This window comes from Esox lucius, chromosome 16, assembly GCF_011004845.1.
Source record: "Esox lucius isolate fEsoLuc1 chromosome 16, fEsoLuc1.pri, whole genome shotgun sequence".
NCBI classification, from domain to species: domain Eukaryota; kingdom Metazoa; phylum Chordata; class Actinopteri; order Esociformes; family Esocidae; genus Esox; species Esox lucius.
The window spans coordinates 15,348,729-15,370,951 of record NC_047584.1 but is presented as its reverse complement, the minus strand read 5'-3'; the positions used below and the strand labels follow the sequence as shown (position 1 = coordinate 15,370,951).

Here is a 22,223-nt window from a genome sequence, read left to right as displayed (position 1 = left end):
ATAGTATGTAGCCAAAGTGACAGGTTCAACATTTATCTAACGTTGTGGACAAGTATCCCGGATCATTGGGTGAAGCAGGACATCTTGCTTGATGAGACTCCCATTTCTCACTTCAAAACAAAGAGGGCAAATGATAACGAATCTAAGTGGAATTGAAGAGTCTATGGCCCAGAAAAATGAATAAAAGGAGCACTGAAAGAAAGGGGCTCACAAAGCACAAGGTCACTTTAAAACTGCATGAAGGAAAATATTCAATCTTTTGGAGAGGAAGAAATGGAGGAAATAGATTCTGAATTACTGAGAGAGTTGACATGTGGGAGATTGTGAATGACCCATTGGTCACCAGGTCACATATGCACTGATTTAGTGACTGGGAAAGAATATGATGTTTCAGGGATATAATATTGGAAAACGAAGCTGCAAGGAAAACGGGAGAAAGTTGTGGTTCACACATTCTTTCCATTTCTCCCTTACTTTACTACAATATTAAATGACAAATATAGAGACCAGATTCAGACTGACAACTTGAGAGAAAAGGTGGTGCCCTGAATGCGTGCCAATCATCAAAATCAAACAATAGGTGGGTGAGGCGATACGGATAAACCATGCCAACACATTGATATCATATTTGTCAATGTATGCGTCGCAACTCACAGTCGAATAACCTGAATCACCCAGAGAAACTTTCTGAAGACCAAAAAGACAGTTGTGAAATTATTTGTTGTTACAAGTTCTTTTCCAGGTGGAAGTTATTTACCATCTGGAAATGTTTTAGAAGGCTTGTTTCTGCAACACATTGTATTTTAAATCAATTTCCAGTCACTTTGTGCCGAGGGAAGCAATACTTTTTTTCATATTTATTTTGGCTAACATCCCTTTTTTTCCAGGTGCTGTAATTGAACGTAATTTGAGCTTTCCTACCTTGGTAGCAGTCTACTTCATGACCATTGATGTTCAGATTCAGAACGTTCATTAAAGAAACATGAGTCATTCTACTCCTTGATTGTATGTGTTAAAATTGCTTCAAGTTATGAATTCAGGGCATAGCCTCCTAAAGTAACATGATTCGAAAATTAGAGTGAAGAGATAGGTTTGGGGAATTACTCAACTTTCCTAATGTAGAAGTTTATTATCAACACAAATATACTATTGCTGACAGAAAGGGTCACTACCTAAATTGTGCCAGGAGTGATCCACTCAACCTCAGTTTCCTAATGAATATTTATGGACCAAACAATGATAATTCCTTCTTTTTCAGTAAGGTCCTGGCTCTGATACCTGATATCTTTCAAACTAATCTATCTTAAATTGATGCTGGACCAGTTCTTGGACAGCTATTTTACCCACCTTACCCCTACTTCTAATTCAAGTCAAGTGAGTTCTTGAACACGAATATCAATTTATGCTGGATTACAAACCCCACCAAGTAGATTGAAAAACTGTAAAAGATTGCATTTACTCTCAGGTCCACCATTCTACTCCATTGTCTCGAATCAAATACTTCCTGGTTGATGATAAATAGCAATAATGTGAACAACCACAACATTTCAAGACAACAATCTCTGACCTTCTTCTTAATAATGTGTGACATTGTGCTGAATGCGAGGTTCAACCCTGAACTTGTCAACAAACTGGCATTCTGTGATATTTGAAAAGGCTAAAATCACACTTTCCTTTGGACCAAATGATAACCCCATCTTTACTGTAGTAAACCTTTTAAGCATATATGAAGAGCTGTATCTTATAATGCCATGCATACTAACCAGGAATGTGAATTTCATTCACTGGATAGTAACTGTAAAAAACTATAGAGAAACAAAATAAATAAATGATCACACAGACATAATTTGTCAATAATATTGTTGGAGTTACCAAAAAAATGTGTCTCTTGCCAAAACAATAATAGGATGTACCTATTTCCTTTTAAGAAATAGCACACAGTAGAGAAAGGCATCCACCTCTAATAGATTCTGCAACCTCCTATGTGTACACAAAGGCAATATGATTCCACTTACTCTGATGCCAAGCCTAGCTTCTAAACTATGTCAAAAAAAACTAGTTAGCTTTCTAATGATTATGAGTGTGGCTTCAATAGCTCTATTTATTTTCAGAGGGACTCGCAGACACATGCAGACAGACACATCATCAGACTTTTCACTTTAACAGCTGAAATTATGGAGATATAAGTCTAACCAACAAAAATGCAAACTGTAAAAGGTCTGTAGCAAGTGCAGCAATTGGCATTCCTTTTTACCACTCAAATATGCCTTTTTTGGTAGAGCTCAAGCATTTTATAGACAATGTGTTTTCCTGCAGAAGAAAACAAAAAACAGGGTATGTTCAGGGATATGTTCAGACAAAACTGTTTCAAATATGTATTTCCACATCAAATCCTTAAAAATGATTATTCTTTTTTAATCAATTTGGAGTGACTGGAAACAATCTGCACAATTGGTAAGTCCTAGGGCTAAAACAGTTATTAGCCTTAATCAGACACTGTCACCTGGAGACTTTGCCTTAGGGATTTTCTAAAGTATTGTTATTTGAGAAATGCAATCACTTCCCTCAGATTCTTTCAATTACCTCAGTGCTCTCCATACAGGTTCAATAACAGAGTCACACTTCATCATTACAAAATCACACAGAGAGAAAATAATTGGAGGCAAAAGGTTACTGGAAGCACGAAGGTTGATCTCTCCCCCTGTGATACATAGGAACGCAATGTTAATTCTGTTAGAATTTGGAGTGGCTAAAGAATAAGTGTTTTAAACTGAACCAAAATATGAATGCATCATTTAAAGTGTTGGTGTTGTTTTCTGAGCTGAAATAAAATACCCCAGATATGTTCCAGATGCACAGAAACTGTATTTCCATTAAATGTTGTGCACATATTGGTTTACATTCCAGTTAATCATAATTTTTACAGTAGTATATTGTTTCAAAAAAGAGAGATTAAAGTCCTAATGGTATTACAAAATTAATTATTAAATTGTATTTTGATAAAGTCAAAATCGACAACTTAAGTATGAGAACCAGCATACCTATGCCTGTGTTAAAAATAGCATCTTGAAATAAGATTTGTTTGTGCATTAACATCACGCCAAGTTTGAATATTTAGATAGACACAATTAAGCATTGTGTTGAACTGACTAACGCTTCTTATGAATTAAACTTCCACCACATATAGTATCTATGACCCTTATGGCTTTTGCCACTGGCTGTTTTAATAGCTTACAAACCAGTAATACTAGTATCTTACAACTTGGAATAGTCAGAAGATTTGATCCCATGCAAGCGAGTCTGAAGATGAACTTTACACTGCCATCGCTATTTCATTTCATGCCACAACAACTTCAATGTTTCTTTCATAAGTGAATTACATTAATGCAATTACTATCATTATAGGTGACGATAACTGACATTTCCTCAAGTAAAAAGATGAAAGAATCATGGAAACCCATCCTCTTTTACCGCACAAGGGGTTGTTCTCTATATTACCCAAAAAGCATGCATGAACACAGACTTTGAAAATCCATCAGAAATAGTAAACACTTTCGGGAACTTTTGGCATACTATTTTCAGCATACTGTGGTTTAGGACACATTCCTCTTCTCGCATACTAATTTGGCATACTATATAGTATGTGATTCGAGTTTCAGCCTGTGTGTGAGCATGGGGGTGGACGAGGCGTTTACCTATGCTAATGAGGAACAACTGGCACACACTTTGAGGGCAATGGGAGTCATTATCATAAGAACATAGGTGCGAACAATTCTGCGTTTTAAGAACACATCATGAATCTGACATAGCCTGTTTTTTTAGGACCTTTCTCAAGAACAAATTTAAGAATTAGGATACTTAGATATTGGTGAATGAGGCCCATTGTTATTGTATGTGACCAGGGTATCCTATAACTTTTTATTCATCTGTGTATCATTAATGTTCTGAATTGCTATGGTCTGCAAACTGTCGCTGAACAATGATATCAGTGTTAGCTATGGCATCCTCTCTGCAGGGGAATATCTTCAAGAGAGTCATGGTTAGTATGTGTCCACTTCCAACCCCACTTCACTACACAACAATCCCATGAAAGTCTGAAGAGGAGGTGACACACAAAAACCCACCCTTTCCGGTGTCTTTCTGCTTCTTGGAAAGACACTGGTTTGCAGCACACTCATGTCTCTCTCTCTTACTGGTAGCCTTGAGGGAGGTGTAATATCTGGCTGGGAATAAAATGGAGTACAGTATCTCTTCCAAACATATGGCACTGGCACTATGGACCCAACTTTCCGCTTTCCCTCTTCTTCCTTCCTTATAATGTAGAAGTTACAGCAGTTTTCCCATTGCTGACCGAGTGAAGGCGGAATGATAAGGGTCTGCGCCAGTTTGTTAATGTCTATAAAATCGCATGACAGGATCAGGCGACTTTCTTCAGGCATGCCTGAGGCTGATTACGGACACATGGCGCATTGTCTCACACCCCCCGTTGTCTTACTGCCTATAGGGATACGCTAAATCAGTTCCTGCCAGGCACCACTATAGTAAACAAGCACACACACAGACCAGTGAATCAGAGGTAGAGACAGATATACAGATCTGTCCAGACCAATGCAGATAGGTTCAGCACTCTGAAAGTGTGCTTCCACTTAAAAACAAACAAAAAAAAAACATCTCAACCTTATATGCATGGGAAATACTTGTGATTTGATTGATTGCGAAAACGTGTTTTACTACATCAATATTTGAGATATTGCTTTGGAAATATGTGGTGAGTTGCAATTTAGGACTTTGGAGATTTGGTTGGAGACAACCGCCCCCCCCACCTTGTGTCAATTGAGATATAACACCCATGCACTCTGATTTTCACCCTATGGAAGTGCTACAAACATCTTTGAGTTTTCACCCTTTACCCTGGGTAGAATCAATTAAACACCTCTACTGTCTACAGAAACAGAGAGATAGACCCTCCAAGGGAATTGGAAAACTTACTGGACAGCTGTCCTCCAGGACCAACATCCATTCTCGCTGCCAGACCCCAGTTTGAGGTTGTGGGTGCTAGCACATCTGCCCTGTTATCTCTGGAGCAGAGGGATAGATGTGATGGAGGAGGAGACTCTTGGGGGAAAAGATAAACAGACTTTACAGAGACACCATCTCTGGGTTTGTTTTCTGGATCTCTCTCTCCACACTGGTTTTGAACCCCCCCCACCCCCATCTCTCTTGGATAAAATACCTCCAACCCCTGTGGTTCGAAAGCCAACACATCCTGCTCCAAGAAAACAGGAAGGGTTATTTATACATCTTATTGATTTCTCCATCTACTCCTCAAACTAAGTCCTCCTGACTTCAGGTCCTGGAAACGCGGTTGTGATGTGCCAGCAAGATGTGTCGATAATGATGGGGCTGTACCATTCGCCTGTAAGACGGCACCCTACACAGGTTGCATTGACCTATGTAAAATTTATTTAATCTCTATAATTTTACAATATAATTATTGTCCATTTCATTAAAAAACAAATTCTTCATCAATAAATACTTTATTTTCTTCAAAATGTGTTACATGTGTCAATGCTTTTGAACCAAATCTAATAGAAGCGTCTTTCCATTCATATATGTTTTCAAAGTTCATCGGAGTGGAAACACTTTAGTAGTCATCCATGACTGTTTCATTGGGATATAAATATGAGGGTGACATGCAAAACTCCCTTAGTAATCTATCAACATAATGAGGGTTATAGAACACAAATGTAATGAGGCAAAAGGTTGTGACCTTCATAAATTAGGCACTGGGAATAAAAACAACATAGAAAAACCTAAGCAAGCCTATTTCAACCAGGCCACAGGTAGAAGTGACTAGTGAGACAGGGAGGGGGCTTGACGAGCAACCATTTATTTACTTACATTGTACTTGCAAGCTATATTAGTTCCAGCTTGGTTTACTGCTATAGGTGGTTTCACACAAGCAAGAGATGGACACAGTGGCTTATTTATTTTCCATGGAGCCTTGGAGGTGAGCTGAATTTTACTGTACCTAGGCAGAAACTTCATTAGTGAACCCCACTCACCACGTAGGGAAAAAAGAAAAATGTCCTAGAGGAGAAAAATGATGGGGAAGCTTATCCCTGTTAGCTAGCTTTTGTTAATGGGGGACAACAGATATGATGCAGTCATCATGGGCATGCACTTCATCCTACAACACCTTGATAATGCAGAACCAAATGTATTAGCTTACATTATAGTATATACAAAAGATCCCCACAATAACATTGTATAACAAACAAGCTAGTCTACAGACCCTGTTGCACCAAAGCTAACTAGCTAATGTCTAGCTTATTCACAGCTACTCTTACTGGTCCCTGTTCAGATTCAATACCTTGTTTGCTGGGTGTCAGTCTGTGTCTCTAACCACTGCACTACTTAATGTGTAGTCTGTCAGTCACTCTCTCAGTCAGAGGCATTCGCTCTTCTTGGTTGGCTCTGCTTACGTAATCCATCAATAACTGCCACATGCCTAAAAATACCCATCCCCACTGTTGGGGCAAAACATATTTTTTTTAATCAAATGAAGCTGTGATAAAGCTGTCTGGAAAAGGACATACATGTATTTTGCCTCCACGCACAGCCAGGAGCGTGGTCTAAGGGGACTTGGGGTCACTGAATCTCTATCTACAACTACAATTACAGACAACCTGCATGCCCATAAGCTATTTTGGGGGTCTTGTCAGAAGACAGCCTCTATTCTCTTTAAGACAGCACCTAGTTTGCTAAAAGCCTTTGGAACTTTAATTGTTACTTGGTTCTATGTTCAGATGAATACCGAAATAGTTTTATTTTTTACCACCAAAACCAGAGGTAGGCTTGGTGTAAATACAAATAATGCGGGAAAGCAACTAGTCCCCTCTGTAAAATAAGGAAGTGGATGTATGTTGTTCTGGGCTGTTTCACCATTTGTAAATTACCATTGTTCAACTCATGAAAAGCAACCCAGCAAATAACCATACAGAATGCTTGATTTGTCATTGTGTGTTAAAAAATTCTACATTTAAAAAAAGAAAAAGATTATTAAACTACCACGAAAAGAATGCAAATGAAGGCCTCTTAGATGTTCTTAGCAATGATTTTGCTTCATGTTAGTATATTCAATTGTTCTTTTAAAACAGTTGAACATTAAAATAACTTTATACTGTAGATAACGAAATAAACAAGCAAGGTTTTTGGTCCTGTTGTCCCAAACAAAAGCTAAATAACATTGTTAAAGAAGCTTAATATTCTCACCCTCATGCTCTACCAAGATGGATTTGGTCCCAACATGATGAACTACGAAAACCGTCTTGCAAATTAAGAAATTATTACACCTCACTAGTTAACTAACTGAAACTGATTTTTTTATCGTTTAAGAAAACATCACTTGCATCTACAGTGGATATAAAAAAAGTCTACACACCCCTGTTAAAATGCCAGGTTCTTTTGATGTAATAGAATGAGAGAAAGATAAATCATGGCAGAACCTTTTTCCCCCTTTAATGTGACCCATAACGTGAACAATCCAATTGAAAAATAAAGTGAAATCTTTGAGGGGGAAAAATAGAAAACTCACAATAACCTGGTTGCATAAGTGTGTAAACCCTTAAACTAATACTTTGTTGTAGCACCTTTTGATTTTATTACAGCACTCAGTCTTTTTTTGAGTCTACTAGCATGGCACATCTTAAAGTGGCAATATTTGCCCACTCTTCTTTGCAATAGTGCTCCAAATCTGTCAGATTGCGAGGACACCTCCGGTGCACAGCCCTCTTCAGATCACCCCACAGATGTTCAAATGGATTCAGGTCTGGGCTCTGGCTGGGCCATTCCAAAACGCTCATCTTCTTCTGGTGAAGCCATGCTTTTGTGGATTTGGATGTGTGCTTTGGGTCGTTGTTGTGCTGAAAGGTGAATTTCCTCTTCAACTTTCTGATGGACGACTGAAGGTTTTGTGCCTAACTTGCCTGGTATTTGGAATTGTTCATAATTCCCTCCACCCTGACTAAGGCCCCGGTTTCAGCTGAAGAAAAACAGCCCCAAAGCATGATGCTGCCACCACAATGCTTCACTGTGGGTATGGTGTTCTTTGGGTGATGTGCAGGGTTGTTTATGTGCCAAACATACCTTTTGGAATTATGGCCAAAAAGTTCAATCATCAGACCATAACACATTTTCCCACATGCTTTTGGGGGACCTGATGTTTGTTTTTGCAAACTTCAGCCGGGCTTGGATGTTTTTCTTTGTAAGAAAAGGATACCGTCTTGCCACCCTACCCCATTCATATGAAGAATACGGGTGATTGTTGTCACATGTAGCACACAGACAGTACTTGCCAGAAATTCTTGCAGTTCCTTTAATGTTGCTGTAGGCCTCTTGGAAGCCTCCCTGACCAGTTTTCTTCTTGTCTATTCATCAATTTTGGAGGGATGTCCAGTTCTTGATGATGTCTCTGTTGTACCATATTTTCTCCACTTGATGATAACTGTCTTCACTGTGTTCCATGGTATATCTAATGCTTTGGAATTTTTTCAACAATGAGATCCCTCTGATACTTTGGAAGCTCTCTGCTTTCATTTTTCCCCCTCAAAGGTATCAGTTTGGTTTTCAATTGAATTGTTCACATTAAGGTCACATTAAAAGTGGAAACATTTCTGACAGGATTTATGTTTATCTCATTCTTTTACATCACAAATACCTAGCATTTTCACAGGGATGTGTAGACTTTTTATATCCACTGTATTAGCTAGATTTATTTTAGCCAGTTGGCCCAGCAAAAAAAAAGATGTCCTAGAGGATGTTCTTTAAGGGAGTGAGTATCAGCTGTAGATAGCATACAAGTGATAGTGTAACCACTAAATAAATAAATAAATAAATGATACACGTTATAGAATTATGTGATGATATTCATATTATTTTGCTGATTGGTTAGTAAAACGATTCTATGGGTTAAACATTGTTATTTAACGCATCCAGCAGTGTTATTTCATTTGTTAATTTTGACCTGCCAAGACCCAAATTCCATTCAATTTATATCATGTTAATACACATGATAATATCATATTCACTAGGCGAAACTGAAGTTGTATTTTTTTTTTTTTTTTTCATACCTCATGTCACCTACAGACAAACGATGCATGTGTTTAAACAAGGAGACTTGACCTGTGCACTGGTGTTGAAATGAACTCGTTAGCCCCACTAGAACCCCCAGGACGGCCGCAAATACGCGCCGTTCATTAATTACCTACACACTAGTGTTTGAATTAACGCCTTTTCATAGTGCATTCACTTGGCGAAAATGTTTTGTATTTTTCCAAAAAACCCTCTCGGTGTTTGGCCTTTTGTTTATCAGTTATATCTGGTTGCCTTTTCACTATCCAAGAGTAATTGTTCTTTTTGTATGCTTTTCTTTTTTTATTTGTACAGTTATGGTGCAGACTCTCTCCACCTCTATACACTAGTATTTTGAATGTAATTAATTTGCCAAAAAAAGAAAATAAATATATTAAACAATGTTGAAGATGAATTTGACTGATATCATATTCTTTCATCAAATTTTCGACAGTTATCGCAATAATATAATTACCGTGAATTATTTTGGCCAAGATAATCGTGTAGTGAAAATCTGATATTGCGACATCCCTACTTTGAACTTGCTGATTGGTTAATGGCTAACACGACATATATCGACAATAAACAAAAACTACAATTAGAAGGCTTGTTAAAAGATAAGATGAAAAAAAAAGATTTGTATTATATTTGTTTATAATGTTTATTGTTAACTGCTGATAATGAGTTGGTAAATTCTCTAGTAATTACCAGCAAATCCCACTAGTAATTACCAACTGGAAGTGACCAAACAAATCAAGTGTATTTGTTTGCAGTCATATGTGGTAAACTCCCACAAGTTGGATCATAACACCACATTAACTCAGTCAGGGGGCAGGAATTCTAATTAATTAGAGAGTAACAGTGAGGTGTTATGCTTGCAAACAACATGCATGACAACCTATCAAAAGGTTCAAATTCAGAGAAAATGTTGCATTTACATGACCTGCTGTCCAACCAGTAAGTCACAGCTCCTCCGCAATGTGTAATTAATCACAACTCTTTTTTTGCTGAGTAGTCACATGGGTCACATCATCCTGGCTTATTCATCCCAGCCTCAATCTCTCTCTTCAGCTCTTTTTCACATGCACTCTTCCTTTTGGTCATTCTCTGCTTCTTTGTTTCCTTCTCCAGGATGCTTTCTCTATCTTCCTCCTCCATCTTTCCCTGTGTCTTTGTCTTTCTACCAGTCTTCTTAATCTTAAAAGTAGGACGAAAGCACTGACAGTCAGAGCTGTGGAAGGGAGAAATCAACCCTCTTTGCCTCTTCACACACAGAGCTTCACAGACACACAACTCTAGCAAGCTTGAGAAGTCAAGGTCAGCTCTGCTGTCATCTCATCAGTTCCGCTGACACATGCTTTAATGCTAAAAATTTTGAATATCCATTATTCGGTGACTCTGTGTCTGAGATGCTACATGCTTGTCTCAGTGAACTACGTCATAATCAGGAGTGAGTAAATTTGGGAAAAGAATGGCCATGTCTGATGATTCATAGGTTGCAGTTATACAGTATGCTGTATTATCTTGATAGCTAACAATGCACAGTTGATAAGACAAAGGGCCTCTTTTCTATAGCAGGCTAATGAAAACATGCTGACTGACAGCTACCAGACCAGCTTACATAAACCATCATCTGGTCCCTTAATAATATTTTTGAGCATTTACTGCCAGCTGTTTAAGAAACACATCAATAGTATTCAACACCTTTTTAATGTACCTATTCAGTGTGGCCTGGCACACAATTGGTGCTTGACGAGCAATTGTACACTGATCAGCCACAATATTATGACCACCTGCCTAATATTGTGTAGGTCCCCGTTTTGCCGCCAAAACAGCCCTGACCCTTCGAGGCATGGACTCCAGTAGACCTCTGAAGGTGTGCTGTGGTATCTGGCACCAAGACGTTAGCAGCAGATCCTTCAAGTACTGTAAGTTGTGAGGTGGGGCCTCCATGGATCTAACTCGTTTGTCCAGCACATTCCACAGATTTGCGATTGTATTGAGATCTGGGGACTTTAGAGGCCAAGTCAACACCTAGAACTTGTTGTGTTCCTCAAACCATTCCTGAACCATTTTTGCTTTGTGGCAGGGCGCATTATCCTGCTGAAAGAGTTTCAAGAAATTCAAGAAATTTGGCATGTCTGCAAAAACTATCACCAACTTTTACAGGTGCACCATTGAGAGCATCCTCTCAGGCTGCAATACAGCCTAGTATGGCAAGGCCATCCAGTGGGTGGTGGCGTCAGTGGAAAATATAATCGGCTGCCATCTTCCCTCTGTGCAAGGCATCTACCACTCACAATGAAATCAAGAAACATCTTAAAAGACTGCAGCCACCCAGGTTATGATCTGTTCACACTTCTGACGTCTGGTAAACGTTACTGGAGCATCAGGGCATGTACTTGCGGACTCTACAGTTTTCTCACCCAGGCCATAAGGCTTCTCAACACTGAACTATGATCATATTGATCACATGAACACTTCAAATGCTCTGATGACTTTATGCACATTCAATGTACATTAGCATATTTTAATCTACCATTCATTGGCACTATTACACTTAAAAATATTTATTTCATATTGTCCATTTACCCCTTTCCTACACTCTTTGGAATTGCTGCTAGTTTGTATGTATATTTTTTTGCTTTATTATTTACTTAATGCTTACTGCGCAGAGGTCATGTGCCATGTCATAAAAATGTCACTGCTCAGAACGACACTATGTTGTTTTGTGCATTTGACAATAAAAATACCTTGACTTTGACAAAATTCCTTTTAGAACATACAGACTGGCTTTAAAAATAAAGTATAATACTTCCACCTTTCATGCTCAAATCATAATTTAATGAAACTCAATGCATTTGGGGTGCTGTGAAATTTTATGTGAAATATTCTGATTTCTACTAGTCTGAATTAATTATAATGTAATTAGCTAGAAATTACATATAAAATGAAAAAATTGCAGACTGGTCCACAACAGTGTGTTCATCTAATGCTTTTTTTAAATAAAAAATAATTGTACATTTTTTACATACCAGTTTTAAATATGCACATAGGCATCAGATTACTTAGTGAAGTGGTTCCGCAACAGAATAAGGTTGGGAAAAACTGGATTAGCAGTTACAGCATCTAACCAGATAATTAATGGTTGTGAGATCAAATCACGAGGCGGCAAGTTAAAAGATTATTGAATGAATATGTTTCTTTTTGCAAGTAACGGTTTGTCTCTCGGGACAAATATATACTGATGGGTTTTGTTGCACAGAAAAATCTGTCCAGTTAAAGCTACCAACATTTTACTGTTACAGACTGACTCAATTTTTATAGATTTTTGCTGTAATTGGCACTTCTGTAGCCAAATATGTTGTTTATTTGTATATTCAATTATATGGAATGATGGAACATTGATCAGTTTAAAGCCTTTATTGTGGTGTATTTGCCCAAAGTCAGCCTTTAAAATTAGCATAAATCTCTATACATATCACAGGCATCATTTAGATTCACCACTGCCTTTGATCTATTATGAACACTGTCTCAGTGTTGACCCAACGGATGGCTTCAACGCCACCATTCCTACCATCCCATTAACTATGAAGCATGTGTCGCTATTCATTTTAATGACACAATGCAAATTTTGCTAACAGCAATATGTTCCACTGTTTTTTGGGGGTGAGGTGGGTGGCTTTCAGCAATGTTCCTTTTTGCAAATTAATTGGAAATTGAATGCCGTCCTTTTTTTTCCCTGGTCTCTGAAAGACACCTCATGCAGGTCAGAGCTTCCTGCTCTTGCAGTCTGGTTTGAAATGGGATGGCAAACACAACACAGAAGTCAGGGCAAAAGAGAATTACAATGGCTTGATGTGATTCCGCTCATCAACATAAATACAGCATTTTTTGTATCTTATTATTTACAGCTACCCACTTAAACATATTTGCTAGATCACAGTCAACTATAACAATGTTTCTTGTTTATCAAGCTGATCTACCGCTGCGTGTAAAACAGCCATAGGATATTTTGATAAATACATATACACAATCTTAATTCCATTTGTAAGTACACATTTAGGATAATTTCTATGCAATATGATAAACAAGGCCCTGGGAGTGTACATTCACTAGCCAGTTCCAGCTTACTTAGTCCAGATTGGCTAATGGCAAAACATTTTGAATTGAGGTAAATAGGGAAGAAACATTTTGAAGAAATGAGAACACAAATTCACACAAAACATATCTTGCCCAGTAAAGTGGAATTGTGTGTTTGAGGCCAAACTAAGAACAATTTCCAACTAGGCACAACCCAAAAAACAGTATACAATTGCTAAGAACGCTCAACACTCATTTTAGTTTGTGGTGTGGATAAGGACTTTGTGGTTCCCATGGGGTTTTGCCTTGTGCTATAGGCCAGAAATGATTCAACCTGTAGGCATGGAGGCAGGTAATTGTCAATTAACATTAAAATCACATTTCCCCCATAGCACTTTAGGGACATCAGCAGCCAACCATGATGGCAAATTGCTTGCTCAATCAGTACCATCCAATAGAGGGGAGTTACTGAAGCTCATCCTCATCAAATGTGACAAGACTGTCTTTAAAGTTGGGTCTTTATCGCCTATTTTGAGATAATTGGAGCTCAAAGTAATCACACTTTTTTTTTTGTCTTTAACCTAATTCTTGTCAGTAGTTAATGCAGAGAATCTAATTAAATCCAAAAATCTCAATTTTCTTTTTTTTCTTTTTTCTTTTTTACCAGTTTCTTGGTTTCAGGTGTGTAGAGTAAAATGAATGTTATGCTTACAATAACAAAGAATACATCATATATTTGTGGAGAACCAGTGATTTGCTAAAGTAGCAGAAGAGAATGATGTTTACTGCTCTGTCTAGTCTGTTTTGTAACCCAGTTTAAAAAAAGACAGACTAGAAAGCACGAGACTGAACAGTCAGGGTCTGAAAGACAGGTTTCAACAGACTGCCCTTTTTCTTGACCCACTGCCTCACACGTTGTTCAGCCTACACATGTGAGATCAGATTTGCTTTCATGATATTAACCTAAATGCTACAGGGAATACAATAAATGGAGAGGAAATTCATTTGAAACACTGACTCGACAGACTGATGTCGTGTGGTTCTCCACATTCCCAAAGTGCCACTTTGTGGTCCCAGAGTGTTCTTAGCCAGGGTGCAAACCTGAGCCCCTTAATTTGCTTCTTGTATCCAGCTAAATCAGATGCGTGTCCTTGCATCAGTAACAAAGGTATACTATTTCTCATGAGAAGAACTGGGCCTGTTAAATCATAGACGGAAGTCCCACGTCACTGTTAAAGTGGTTAGTTGTGATAGCTGACTTTTGTGCTGGGAGTGTGTAGCTGCCCACTTTGGCAACATGTTCCCCGCTGTCAGGGCCAAGCCCTGGGGGTCTGAGGAGGTCTGTATTGACACCTGTCATGTTGTGTGCCTGCTCCCTCGCCCTTACACTCGAGGAGACAGCAATAGCTGGAGGAACTAGTTGTGTGCCTCATGTCTTTTTTGTATACGTGACCAAGCACAGTGTCAATGCATTTACGATGATGTACGCCCAAGGCTTCATCAAAACATGTTTAACAATCGGAGAAATCTTCCTGCTCTGTCAATGTTTTGTCACTTTACAAGGCAGCGCTTGACAGGAAACAAAGAGAAGTCTAATACACGTTAATAAAAAAAAACAGTCAAACTCAGCTGAATAATGCAAGATCACAGAGTGAAATGAGACAGCTGCTTGCTGTCATTCATTTTGTTTTGCTTTCTTGATTGCAACACTTGAGACATGTATTACATGCCGAGCAAGATCTACCCAGGTTTTTTTTTTAAACTAGCTTCAGTTTGCTCCACATTCCAGCTCATGCTTCATTTGTAATGTATTTGTATTTTAATATTCATATTTTTAACACAGTAACAAATCTCCATTATGACGTACAGTGGATATAAAAAGTCTACACACCCCTGTTAAAATGGCAGGTTCTTGTGATGTAAAAGAATGAGACAAAGCTAAATCGTGTCAGAACTTTTTCCACCTTTAATGTGACCTATTACGTGAACAATCCAATTGAAAAACAAACAATTTGAGGAGGAAAAATAAAAAGCTCTGATAAATAACCTGAGTTTGCGTGGGCTACCATGTCATGGCTGGTCTGTTGTTTCTCCTAGATGCTTCCACCTCACAATTACAACACTTACAGTTGACCAGGGCAGCTGACCCATTGTACTGCCAGTGTTTGTCTTTGGAAATTTCATGGCTATCTGCTAGATTTTATGCACCTGTGAGCACTAGGTATGGCTGAAATACCTGAACTAAATCATCTGTAGGGCTGTCTGAATACTTCTGGCAATATAGTGTAAGTGGAGTGACTTAACCTACCCTGCACCAGGATAGTTATAGAGGAAACAATTCCATATAAATGTACCGGGCTATAATGTGAGACTTTTTATCCAGGATTTGAACTCAGACTTCACTAAGTTATCTTGCTAATGCTTGGCAGCTCTCCGCAAATAATGTATCCATGTCCTAGTGTCTGCTGGTTTTTGGGTTTTCCTCACTCCCTTTAACCATGCATGTAACACACCCCTCTGACTTCCCAGTGATGCAAACTAATCAACATTCTTCTTTTACAAGCAAATGTGTATTTTACAATGTGGAGTATTGGGGGTTTGGAGACAAATTATAATCAAGAAAGTCTGTTTCAGTATATCCACCTTATATACAGTGGATATAAAAAGTCTACACACCCCTGTGAAAATGCCAGGTTTTTGTGATGTAAAAGAATGAGTTAAAGATAAATCATGTCAGTTTTAATGTGACCTATAATGTGAACAATTCAATTGAAAAACAAATACATTTTTGAGGGGGAAATAATTTCCAATGCATTAGATATACCATGGAAATCAGTGAAGACAGTAATCATCAAGTGGAGAAAATATGACACAACAGAGACATTACCAAGAACTGGATGTCCCTCCACAATTGATGAAAAGACGAGAAGAAAACTAGTCAGGGAGGCTTCCAAGAAGCCTACAGCAAAAACATTTTTTATTTCATTTTATTTTTCAAATGAATTGTTCACGTTAAAGGGTCTCATTAAAGGTGGAAAAAGTTCTGACCTGATTTATCTTCATCTCGTTCTTTTACATCACAAGAACCTGGCAATTTAACAGGGGTGTGTAGACTTTATATCCACTGTACACCAAACCCTTATCTCTTCCTGTTTAATAGAGCAGTTATAGAAAGTGACACTGGCAGTTAGCATTTTGGAAAGTCAATGGAAAGGCACAGCCCGTGTGTGTGATGTTTTGACTGGATCATAGGAAAATACTTACTGGTTGTTGTGGGTTGTGTCATGGCTTCTTGTTTCACCAGGTCAGGTGTTGGATTTAAGGCCACAGCAGTGGAGTTCTCCATGCCTAGCAGAGCGGGCGTTAGGCAGGATGTCCGGAGTGGGGGATTGAGAGGGACAGCTGACGGGGAGGGAGACAGAGGTTAGAGGGTAAAGGGGTAGCCTGAAGGAAGAGTGTTTGGGTATTAACTCTCTGTTGTGAAATCTCTAAGGACAAATAATTACGAGCGGAACTGTTGTTAGTCTCTCAATCCTACTTTGTTTGATATGGGTGCTACCAAAAGTATATTGTATACACATGTATGCACATTCATACACAGACATACAAACGGACACACTGGACTGTTGAACCATTCTCCTCAACAGATCCTTCCGTTATTTCCCAGGTTTCGATATACTGTATTTCTATTCAGCAAGTTCTGTAATCACATTTCTGTTGAGTATCTCAGTCCGAATTGTGAAAACTCCAAAACATAGCGGGGTCATGGCTCACCAAGAATGTGAGGCAGCCTATCCCATAGCCTTCCTTTGGAGTTGGTCCATAAGCTCCCTCTTCCTCTCAGTATCTGTAGCCTGCTGCTGATCCAAAAGCTTTCTAACAAACAGAGGAAGTGGTGCTTGGTGGAAGTGTGGTGCACGGCCTTATCACAGTCAAACAGTCAGATGCACAGTTTACTCTGGGGAGAAGAATAGCTCCACACTCAACCACTCCCCTGTCTCATCACACCAACCCTGCCTTGTCTGCTCTGCACTTCCTACGGTACTCGTCCAGCTACTCTCATGACACGATGGCTTATCGTTATGGTGCGATCCGACTTCTGGAATCGTAAACATGCGGAATGTTTGTATACATTTCCTATTTCTTTGGCCTTTGTGTCACATTTTTTGTTCGATCGCATGTAGAAAGAGAGAAAACTTCACATTCAGCACGCAGCGCACGTACTGTAGGATGTTCTGACATCAGCATGGCTGCACAGAGAATATCAGTATCTGTAATTAACATGACTGGGAACATACATGTTTTCATTTAATGGCCAGGACATACTGAATGTCCATAACATGATACCCAGAGATCATTTTGACTAAGATCTCCAGAGCCTTGCAGTACCCAAACAACGTCAAGTGCAAAAACCACAATGTTTTAACTCAAGGGCCTCGAGTAGATTCCAAGCATTGGTTCTGATTATGTGCCAGATAAGTCATTTTGTTTAGCGTCTAATGCCCCCGTAAGGGTCAGATGTCATGCCCAGTTGCACTGTCACACGAGCTAAAAAGGCAGTTTGTGTTCAGTCTTCAAAATATGCAGACCATGCATCAAACTGTATGATATGTACCACTATCTGTCAAACTAAGGCATAAATTAGAGAGGAGGCAAACACAGTTTGGCCAATTTTAAGGTGAAAAAAAATAATAGAACTAAATAACAAGCCTTCAAATGTCAGTGGCAGGATGCTTGCTGCGAGTGAACAATTTATCAACAGGCATGAAGAGCTGTCTCAGAACATTCCCACATTGTCCCTGTCCAAGACCAAATTATCTTCAAACCGCTTTTAAAACATGCAGGAAAAACAATCATTAGAAGTAGTTTTCACAAAGGGACTGCAACAAGGAGCACCTACTCACCAATTTGCCAGAGCTGCACAGTAACACGTTTCCAAAAGCTCCTGCCTATACTAACTATACTCGCCAAGAAGACTTAATCAAAACAAATGTCCTCTTGACAGATCTTTTACCCTACCACTGTCTGTAGTAGCCCAAACTGACTACCGGATATGCTGTGCAGCACATAAACAGTTTTTCTCGTGCCTAACTTTTCTCCCAAACTAATGATCTCTGTTCCAGCAACAGACAAGGAGGCCCCTCCCAGCTCCATGCAAATAATCACCAGCTGTTCTGGAGCTGGGTTTCACTTTAGTCCAGGCAAGAGGGAGGGTACAGGAAAAATAACTAGGGAGGAGGAAGTGAAGTAGTAGGGCCACAGAAATGGATAGAGGACTCAACTTGGATGTAACATATTTTAGCATTTTATAGTCGGTTTATAGTCAATTGGGAGGGGATCAAATGGATAAATACTTAAGAGATCATCCTGGCTCTATAAGTTATAATAGTCTGTAGCGAACTGACACAGCCCATGGGAAATAAGATAGCCGAAGAGTTATATAACACAAGGAACTTTATTAGCACACACTCAAGAATCAGGTACTGAATGAAAGGGTTCCATGAAAGGAAATATATATGTATAGCCGGGGGGATGTTTTTACTTTTGAGAATGTATGTTTTTGAGGACTTCAAACTCTCTTGAATACAAATGTGTATCAATGAACAAATTAATCAGTGCATTATCATTGAATAATGAATGATATATAAATGTACATGTAAATCAACTTACTTAGCAATCACACAATTGAAGTGTTTTAGCTTAATAACTGTGTGAGATGCTGATAAGTGACATCAGCAGGGAATAGTAATACCTATATTGCCCCAGTGGTTGGACCATTATTGAAATGTTGCTAAATTAAATATCAAAGCCAACAAGGTGAAAAATTCCATTCTCTTCCTGATCAAGTCAATTAACCCTACTTGCTCTCAGGTCGTCTCTGTAAATGTGTTCTAATTTGACTTATCTGGTAACAAAAAAAATACTACTTCAAAATGGAGATGCCTGCAGCTTTCACAGATGCCATGAGGGAAACAATATAATATAGAATTGATATAATAATTCTATCCAACTCCATGGGTAGGATATTGTTCTCTAGCCAAAATGTACCCTAAAAGCAGAATTGAAAAATATTGAAACTACGCTGAAGAGATGTCTTTAAAATGTAAAAGACATTGAACATGTTTTCTGATGATTTTGCTTGGTGAGTAGTCTGTAAAAGACTGTGTCAAGAGTGTGGACTGAGCAGAAAAATATTTAACGTGGGAGTTTATTTGTACTTGGGAGACAATTATGCATTATTTTGGAACCAGTTAAGTTGTACTTCAGTGCAGTAAATATTATTGAAATAGCATTTAAATACTGATTAACAAGTAATACATACACTCACCTAAATGATTATTAGGAACACCATACTAATACTGTGTTTGACCCCCTTTCGCCTTCAGAATTGCCTTAAATCTACGTGGCATTGATTCAACAAGGTGCTGAAAGCATTCTTTAGAAATGTTGGCCCATATTGATAGGATAGCATCTTTCAGTTTATTGAGATTTGTGGGATGCACATCCAGGGCACGAAGCTCCCGTTCCACCACATCCCTAAGATGCTCTATTGGGTTGAGATCTGGTGACTGTGGGGGCCATTTCAGTACAGTGAACTCATTGTCATGTTCAAGAAACCAATTTGAAATGATTCAAGCTTTGTGACATGGTGCATTATGTTGCATTATCCTGCTTGAAGTGGCCATCAGGTGATGGGTACATGGTGGTCATAAAGGGATGGACATGGTCAGAAACAGATGCCCAATTGGCACTAAGGGGTCTAAAGTGTGCCAAGAAAACATCCCCCACACTATTATACCACCACCACCAGCCTGCACAGTGGTAACAAGGCATGATGGATCCATGTTCTCATTCTGTTTACGCCAAATTCTGACTCTACCATCTGAATGTCTCAACAGAAATCAAGACTCATCAGACCACGCAACATTCTTCCAGTCTTCAACTGTCCAATTTTGGTGAGCTCGTGCAAATTGTAGCCTCTTTTTCCTATTTGTAGTGGAGATGAGTGATACCCGGTGGGGTCTTCTGCTGTTGTAGCCCATCCGCCTCAAGGTTGTGCGTGTTGTGGCTTCACAAATGCTTTGCTGCATACCTCGGTTGTAACAAGTGCTTATTTCAGTCAAAGTTGCTCTTCTATCAGCTTGAATCAGTCGGCTTATTCTCCTCTGACCTCTAGCATCAACAAGGCATTTTCGCCCACAGGACTGCCCCATACTGGATGTTTTTCCCTTTTCACACCATTCTTTGTAAACCTTAGAAATGGTTGTGCGTGAAAATCCCAGTAACTGAGCAGATTGTGAAATACTCAGACCGGCCCGTCTGGCACCAACAACCATGCCACGCATAAAATTACTTAAATCACATTTCTTTTCCATTCTGACATTCAGTTTGGAGTTCAGGAGATTGTCTTGACCAGGACCACACCCCTAAATGCATTGAAGCAACTGCCATGTGATTGGTTGATTAGATAATTGCATTAATGAGAGATTGAACAGGTGTTCCTAATAATCCTTTAGGTGAGTGTATAACTGTGTCATAATGGACCCACATATATCATACTTAAATATGCTTATAATACATGATAGGAAATTTAATTTCCATTTAAGTGAAGTTAAAATATGTGTCTAATTTATTTCAAGTGAATATTTATTGGTTCCATCTAGAGCCGTTTACGGATTGAAAAAGGCTTATTTTATCATTATTTATGCAGGTATTTCAACTGAGATACAATTCAAATGGAGTTGATAAAATCAACAGGTGCATTGATCAGATTGTCTCTTGTTTATAAAATATTTTCAGAAATTAGGTGTGATTAAAGTATGAAGCTTAAGGCTTTTTTGCAATTTGTTTAAAATTGTCCTTGATAAGCCCTCAGAAAGAAAAAGTAACTTTGAAGTGAAATTGCAGCTGATAATGAAACGATCAGACACCTTCTACTGTAATTAGAAATGCCTGTAAAAAGGTTGTATGTACCAAACTCACCCATTTCTGCAGATTTATTATGAATATGATTCATTAGTGATTAATTTGATACACTGCTTTGACAACCATGTCCAATTAGAGAGTAAAGAGGGAGAGAAAATATACTGATAGGCAGAGTTGGGGAGTAACTGATTACAAGTTACAAAACATCAGTAACTGTAAATTATGCTATGACTAAATATTGTAATCGCATTACAGATACTTTAAAAAAAAATATATGATTAATTTTGGATTACTTCAATTGAAAAAGATTAGGTGCGAGAAAGTATTACGACACGTTGCATGCTTGATTTTGTTTTTAAATATTTTGAATGAAAATAACAATTGCGTGCCTCAGTTGTGTGGGATAATCATGCGAGCAAAGGTGGAGTCGCAGATTAATGACCGATGAAGCTCTAGTTTAATTTTGGTTATTGGTTAGATGGCAGGTAAAAACCGAGTCAAGTATTTCTACGATAATATTAGCCGACCCAAATAAAATGTGATTTAGTTTTTTGTACTCTCAACGCATCTTTTTGAGAACAATGATAGGCGACAAGTTTTTTTCAAGTTTCAAGTTTTATTTGTCAAATGTACCGAACAATGCCAAGAAGAGTAGCACTGAACAACTCATACAGCAATTGTTTAGGTTTGGCAAATATCACAACTCATACAAATATCAATTAAGCATCATATCCTTGGCGCATTTCTCCAGGCAAATGTCATGTCATGTCATGTCATCTTCTTCCGCTTATCCGGGGCCGGGTCGCAGGGGCAGCAGTCTAAGCAGAGATGCCCAGACTTCCCTCTCCCTAGACACTTCCTCCAGCTCTTCCGGGGGGACACCGAGGCGTTCCCAGGCCAGCCGGGAGACATAGTCCCTCCAGCGTGTCCTAGGTCTTCCCCGGGGTCTCCTCCCGGTGGGACGGACCCGGAACACCTTCCCAGGAAGGCATTCCAGAGGCATCCGAAACAGATGCCCAAGCCACCTCAGCTGACCCCTCTCGATGTGGAGGAGCAGCGGCTCTACTCTGAGCTCCTCCCGG

The 22,223-nt window shown here is 38.9% G+C and overlaps 1 protein-coding gene across 3 annotated transcripts in view; it reads right to left on the bottom strand.

The window, feature by feature from the left end:
- The window catches only part of LOC105006160 (glycophorin-C), a 37,348-nt gene extending 18,976 nt beyond the window's left edge, over positions 1–18,372 (bottom strand). Inside the window, exons 1-4 of one of the 3 annotated variants that reach the window (XM_020055000.2) lie at positions 18,120–18,372; positions 16,990–17,091; positions 16,480–16,617; positions 4,990–5,115 (exon numbers count right to left, since the gene is read on the bottom strand). In XM_020055000.2, the coding sequence (XP_019910559.1) occupies positions 4,990–5,115; positions 16,480–16,561 (208 nt within the window). In that variant the 5' untranslated portion in view covers positions 16,562–16,617; positions 16,990–17,091; positions 18,120–18,372. The remainder of the gene's footprint in view (positions 1–4,989; positions 5,116–16,479; positions 16,618–16,989; positions 17,092–18,119) is intronic. The other 2 variants (XM_020054999.2, XM_010864531.4) reach the window with 2 other exon arrangements.
- Positions 18,373–22,223: the final 3,851 nt, after the last annotated feature.